The sequence below is a fragment of the Cariama cristata genome, unplaced genomic scaffold (genome assembly GCF_000690535.1).
Source record: "Cariama cristata isolate BGI_N322 unplaced genomic scaffold, ASM69053v1 scaffold37747, whole genome shotgun sequence".
NCBI lineage: Eukaryota > Metazoa > Chordata > Aves > Cariamiformes > Cariamidae > Cariama > Cariama cristata.
Genome location: NW_009629051.1, coordinates 11,726 through 18,899, shown reverse-complemented (window position 1 = coordinate 18,899; position 7,174 = coordinate 11,726). Strand labels below are relative to the sequence as shown.

The following is a 7,174-nucleotide window of genomic DNA, read 5'->3' as shown; positions in this document are numbered from 1 at the left end:
TGAAGCCAGTACCTGCTCTTAAAGAAACTTCTTTGTTATCAGTTAAATTATCACTGATTACTGGGTCAAAAAGAACAGAAATCTTCCAAGAACTTATTGGAAAGCAAGATGATCTGTGTGAATGGCAGGAGAATCATTGCTTGTAATTGAATTGCAGATGTTACTGACTGGAGTTATTTGCAAATGCTGTGGTGACCCAAATCAAATCCACGCAACACCTACCTGAATCTGCTGTATAATCTATTCTGAGTTGTGTTAGAATTTTGAGAAGGGCAGCCAGAAAAAAAACCCAAACCAAACCAGTAGGAGATCTAAGCATAGGTGACTTGGCTCAGTAAATACTTAACTGATAATTGTGATGCTACATGCGTAAAACTGTTATTTAAAAGGAATTCAAGGCGCTAAAGAAAATGTTTTTCGAAAGATCAGGTAATATCAGTACTGGTCTCCTTCAGTTGTTTTTACTTGTTTCTTAAGTTTTTTGCAATATTTTTTTTTCAGTTCCAAATATGTGAAGCTAACAAAAATTACTAGCTTTTGTCAGCATCTCTTTGTTTTTTCCTAGCTTTCTCTTTAAAGATAGTCTCAAAGGTGTACTGTGCCAATGGACTTGCTCCTCGTCTGCTGGAACTGAAACGTGTTCCTTCTGTTCAGAGTTTTTAGTGAATTAATTGTGCCTTCATAACGGAGTTTTCCCAGAGTTGTTGGCCCGCCTCCTGCACGTTCTGGGAACCTGGGCCTGTTCCCCTTCAAGGACTACATCAATGAGACCATGTATGTTAAAAGGGCCTTAGGCCATATTCAGAGAAAATTTTATCTTACATTTGTTATCTTTTAGCTTAGAAAAAGTTATGGTATATCAAGCTATTGATATTCTAATACAGTGGTTTTGAGCTGCTCTTGATTTGCCCCTCAGTAAAATTCTGAAGTGGGTATAGGATCCTTTTTTTATAGGGAGTTAGAGCTTAGTAACAGTAGGTTGTCTTTTTATAAATTACCCTGCCCATGTCATCACATCTGCCAGCTACAGGTGATGTTCCATCAGTAGCTAGATCTCCAGAACTGACTTTTCTGCAAGGTTTGAATTCAATTCTGTTTCTTTGAGAAAGAAGGGTTTCATTACTCTGTCTTGCCAAGTTAAAAAGTAATTTTAAAATGTAATTGAATACTACTTGGACTTTACCTATCTTTGCAAAGCTGTGGGAATTCAGAGACACTTCATTCACAAATTTTGTTCAAAAAGCAGAAGACAGTAATACGTACTATTTCACTGTATGGGCTGAGTCACACAGGAAAACAACAATAGTAATAATGTAATGACAATTTCAGTGTTATTTATTTTAGACAAAGAGAAACAAAACAGTGCGTATCAGGCAAATTCTAAGGGAAACTAGTATCTTAGTGCCAACAATAGTGAGAAATTAAATATATATAACTCACCAAAAGCTTTATTATCAGTTACAACTACTGAGTAGTTCACTCATTCGAGTATTCTAGAGTTGTTTTTCATAAAAGCTCTTCTTGAATTTTAGCAGGTATGCTTCTAAACAAAAGTCCATGGCTTCTGGCCCGAATTACCCTTTGGAATTACGGTGTTTTTAAATTGGATGGATTCAGGCTTTATACATCTCATTGTTAAGTCTTGTTCCATGACTTGGATTTCTGAAGTTAAAGGCAGATGGACAGTTGTACTAAGGGGAGGGGGGATCCCAGAACAACCCATGGCAATTAATAGTTATTAAAAGCTACACACTTCATCTTAAGACACAATCATTTTTGTGCCTACTATATGCCGTAAACACTGTGGGAGCTTAGTATTACACTTTTGTGTCTTCAACTATTAAAGTTTGTTCTCCTGCTTTGCAAAACATTAGCAAATCCATCAAATGCTCTTTTCTTCTTAACAAAAACCTGGCCCTGTCCTAAATTGGTCTGATTTTTTTGGCTAAGTTTTTCACTTGAATTTTGGAGGTTGACAGCTGTTGTAGAATTGTTCTCCAGTCCTGTCAAAGTAGTGTCATTCTCTGTCTTGCTGGAATCGGTGTTTTCGGAGATTATGTTTCCTGTAGTCTTTTGTGGGAATGAATGGGAACTGTATCGTGTGCTTTCATTGAAGAAGCCTTGTGGGACTGAGAAGAAACATGCATCCTCGTCTCTCTGATCCAGTTGGAAATTACCTTCTGTGCTGAAGACCGATAGTGCTTTCCCAGAAGAGTGAAGATGCAGCAAATCTGCTGTAAGATTGCAAGACTGCGTTTCTTCGGGCAGACTACAGTTGCTGGTATCCTGTAATTCTGTGTATCCATCACAGTTTTTCTCATTAAAACCTCTTTGCATTTCATCTGCACAAGCCATAGTTGTGTTCACCTGCTTCCCCTGTGGCAGCACGTCTTCTTTCTCTGTAATAACCATAAAATATTTTTCAGCTGTGTGTTCAGGCAGAGATGGAAGAGATGATTCACTGCTGGAATGCAGTAGCGATGTTGTTTTAACAATTTCATTCAAACCGATATCAATGGGAGCAAAAATAAAATCATTGCCCTCAGATGTACTCGTGTTTGTTCTTAATGTAATGTCCCCTTCACCATGATTCTCTTCAGAGGAGTTGCTGTCTGTGTGCTCATCTGCACTTCCCTCTGGTGCATTTGCTTTTTGTTCGGTGGGACTGAAGCTGAGGGGATGCTGTGGTTCAATGGGAAACTGATACAGCTGCAATTCAGCCTCTTCAGGAGTGTACTCTTTATCTGTGTCACATGTGGGAGAATGTTTTAACAAAAGTGAAGTATTACCACAATCTGTACTTCGATTGTGGAGAGAACCAGAAATAGAGTTTTGTACTGTTGACTCTGCATTGGTAAAATAATCAAACGTATCAGGAACTTCTTGACTTGAAGAACTAATTGTGTCTGAATCTGACATGCTTATGTGGCCACTGCATCTATCTGCATAAGGTGATGCTGTTTCAGGCATGATGGTATCTGATCCACAGTTCATAGTGGTTTCAAAATACGCATTGCTCTTGTCTTCATTTTTCCCAATATACCGAAGTTCAGCAGCGATGTTTGGAGACTCGGGCAGGGTTGAGAACTTCTCGTTTCCACTGTTTGTATCGGCTTCCTGTAGTGTAGACTGACAGACCGGCAGGTTGTCACTAACATCAGGTTGTTCCAGTTCAAAGTCCGCTAAAGAACTACAGTCGCTCATTGTGAATGGAGTCCCTTCATCTGAAGAACTATCGCCAAATATATCTGCTGAAGCATCTTTTTCATTTGTACGTTCCGTTTTACAGTCATAGTCTGTAAGAGGACAGTTTTCGGTTGTTTGGTAGACACTTAAATTCTCAATATTTGTATTTCTTTCGCAGCTACTGGGTAAAATAAAATCTCCCATATCACTGGTTGTATTTATGTTGCCGTTTAGACCAAGTTGTTTATCACAGCTTTGCCTTCCAGTCATAAATTTTGTAGTGCTCATGGGCTCATTATGTGAGACAATACCTTTTCTCTCAGGAGAAGCTGGTGTAGCCTTTGTGATTTCAGACTGCAGCAGACCAGAGTTGTTGCTTACCTTGCTGTTCCTAGAATCTTGTGCAACTGTATGTCTTTGTATGGTGGAAAACGGAAAGCCAGTTTCTCCTGTGAAGGATAAATCTGAGTCGGAAGAGTCAGTGTGATTTGAGTAAGAGTCAGCATTCAATCTTCTGGGCGTGGGAGGGAACATGCTCTTCTCTGAGTCTTCATTATTTGCATATTTTGAATCTTTCCATAATGAAATGTCATTACTCATTAATTTTCTTGGGGTTACTTCATTGCTGTTCTTGTAATCTGTCCTTAGAGAAAACAGTCCATTACCATCAACATTTATATTTTCATCATTGCTGATACTAGTTTTGATGTCTGAAAATACTGGTTTTTCCTTCACGTTGATCTCATTATTGCTTTGTTTCTGGTACTCTTCTTCAGCATTTGGTGCATGTACGCTGCTACCAATGACATTTTCATGCAAAGTACAAGTTTCTGTAGGAAAAATGCATGTGTTTCTTGAAGAATTCTTATCATCACAATTGAACAAGTTATGCTGTGTATTTGTTGGTTTGCTTGCAGAGCATTCCCTGCTCAAAGTTTCATCTGAAAAAGCTTGATTAGGATAAGTATGTTCTGAACCTGAATTTTTGTTCCTGTGCATGAGTCTCCACAGGCTCATGAGGTAGGGTCTAGCGAAGGCACCCAGACAAAAAGCGCAAACAAACGTAACGAGCACGGAGAGGGAGACAGCCAGTGCAAAGTCTTGCTCTGTTCTTCCTTGTCTAAAAACAGCGTTAGTGTCTCGGGCTTTTCTAACCAAAAATGTTGAAATCCTTTCTTTCACCTGTATATTGTAGATGAGGTATTTCTTCTTTGTTGTGTTAAAAACACACAAATATAACCCTTCAGCAGTTTTCTCAGCATTGTATATCACTAAATTATTCATTTTATCCAGTGTCATATGAGGAATACTATTATCTTTTGAAATTTTCCCTTTGGGTGTCCACCAAGAGACTCCATTACCTGAAATAAAAGAAAATACAAATTAAATCTTTCTTAAAAGTATAGAATACTTGGTTTGCAGGGTCAAGTTATTTCTATAAGAACATACTCTGACCTATCTTTGGTAATTTTAACTGTTTATTATAAAATCCATTTTCTCTGTACCCATCCATAGTCGTGTTACATGGTACCAAGTGTTAAACCATCATATATTCTGTCGTGTCGTCCGTCCGTGTCCCCCCCCTCCCCCCCCCCCCATGTAAAACACAGTACGTATGGGGTCTTAATAGTAGACTTTATGAGAAAAATGGTGTGGGTGAGGGAGGAGGTCACTGAAATTATCTAAGGATGGTCTGGGGTCATACTAGAAACACCTCCTGATCTCCCTCGTGGAAAATATGTATTTATAGCCAGCTGTTATCCAGCGTGGCCGTGGTCACGGTGTGTAGCTGTGAGATAAAACTTCCCCAGTTAACTGTCAGTGTTTCAACCACTGTGATTTTCCTGTAGTTACTGCTTGGACTGCAGCAAAAAGGTTTGAAAACCAAGGATATTTGTATCTACCAAGCAATTGTTCCAATCTTTAGCTAGTGTAGGCCATGGCTGGTTGTTGGCTTTTGGAATACCTGTCAAGGTTGTATGTACGCCTTTGCCTTTGGATCTGCTTGTGTTCCTAGTTGAGTTTTGGTGCAATCCAGTGTGTTGATTTTAATCCCATGATCAGAGTTTCCGTGACTTTCCTTGTTAATAGACAAAGCAGGTGGCATTTCTGATAGACCCCACATACTTTCATTTGGGGATAAACTGTGCCACGGGGAAGGCCTTACCACCTCAAAGTGCTGTTAGTCCATTAGAGTTAAACCATTTTGCCTTATGGCACATGACAAATACACCACCTACTCTTAAGTTTGGTCTTAGTTTTCCTTCTGCGTGGGAAGCCTTAGCTCTGTAGATTTTTGTCACTTGTACTTCAAGTGCTCTGCATTAATTGTAAATGCTGAATTCATTTCCTAAAAGTGAACTGTGTGCTACAGTAGCTGTACTTTTTTAGAAGAAATATAAATGCTTTCCCTTGCAAATAAACTTCCATTTCACTTTGCTGAACCTGAACGCTAGAAACACTACTGTGTCCTTCTCAGTGTTCTACATGCCCCAGAAGTGCCACCCCACTATTTGGTCCTTTGTTTGCATTCCAAAATTAACTGATAAATTTGCAACATACTACGTGTTGAAATTTATTTGTGTATAATTTGGCATCACTTATTAGTTCAATGTAAAGAAGGAGATGAAGACTTTTTTTGGGAAACATGACTTTCAAATATTCTAACCGGTATACTACTTTCTAATGAAATAATTTGCGTGTTAAATTGTTGTCCAGTTATTTTTAAACACTGTCTTTAGAAATCCACTTTTAAAACCAGATTTCTTTGATCATTCTGCACGCACTTGGATTTTAGCAGCATACGGATGGAGTCGCTGTCTTACATACCCCTCCTGTTGTCCAAGTTACAGTTTAGCACCGATGTCTTCCCTGTTGGGATTACAGCCTTCCTGAGCAAAACGCTGTCACTGCAGTTTAAATGAAAACTTGAAAGATACAGCAGAGGTTTCTGTGAGTTGCTGGCAGATTTATTATATGAAATACTCAATTTTTTCCTCATGGAGTCAAAAACAAAATGAAAGAAGTGTTTGAAAGCATTTTGTCTGCAGTTGAATATCCAGGCATTATTTGATAAATCCATTTCAAGTTGAAAAAAGTTCAAACTGATTAATATCTGTGGTAGAGGGGTGGTCAGAGTGTTTTCACGGAGGTCCACAACCTATTTGGAAATAATTCAGAATTTGATAAGCCTTACAATGGAATCCTAATGGCAATAGCAACAATAACATTTATTTTAGTATACAGGCACTTTTGCTTGTATATGGGAACAATACATCTGGTTAGGACTTCAAGAATATTGTTCTAAGCTTTTTAATTTAAATGAGAGGTTTAAATTGTGGTATATTTAGAATTCTGCTGTTGTAGACTACCTCTGTGTGAATGGGAAGCTGCAAGGCTCTTGCCATGGAAGGGATGGGGGTAGAGGGACGTGTGTGTGTTTAAGCCAGTTATGGATTTGTTTGTGGCATAGATAAATGCTGAATTTATGGTTATATTTTGTATATTTACAAGTGTGTGTGTTTTCCTATATATGAAAAGCAAATACATAAAAATAATGATTATTTTCACCACTTGCTTTAGGTTTTATAATTATATACTAATATAATAATCAAAGACCAATATAATCATGCTGAATAGCTGGTAATATCTTGAATGGTGATGAACACAAACCATTGAAACAGTTGTAATCCTGCTTTACAACCTGTAATTTGTTGAGATTCCTGAAGGCATCTGGATGAATTTTAGTTATCCTGTTGTTTTGCAAGTCGATGTCCTTCAGCTGTGAACAGTTTTGAAAATCATTCTGATCAATCTGTTGTATGCTATTGGATGCCATATGGACGCTTTGTAAAGAGTGCAGCAGGCCTAGTCCTAGGAAGAACAAAACTATTTTACATTTCATGTCCTTGTTTTCCCAATTGCATCAAGTGGCTTTTTAAAATTTTTTGCAACAAAATTATTTCTATTCCTGTCTATTGCAATGAGT

The 7,174-nt window shown here is 38.1% G+C and overlaps 1 protein-coding gene across 1 annotated transcript in view; it reads right to left on the bottom strand.

Moving 5' to 3' along the window:
- Nucleotides 1–1,833: 1,833 nt before the first annotated feature.
- Nucleotides 1,834–7,174, bottom strand: part of LRRC66 (leucine rich repeat containing 66) — a 7,962-nt gene continuing 2,621 nt past the window's right edge. Inside the window, exons 2-4 of the mRNA XM_009705025.1 lie at nucleotides 6,890–7,059; nucleotides 6,292–6,346; nucleotides 1,834–4,547 (exon numbers count right to left, since the gene is read on the bottom strand). Coding sequence (XP_009703327.1) covers nucleotides 1,834–4,547; nucleotides 6,292–6,346; nucleotides 6,890–7,059 — 2,939 coding nt within the window. The remainder of the gene's footprint in view (nucleotides 4,548–6,291; nucleotides 6,347–6,889; nucleotides 7,060–7,174) is intronic.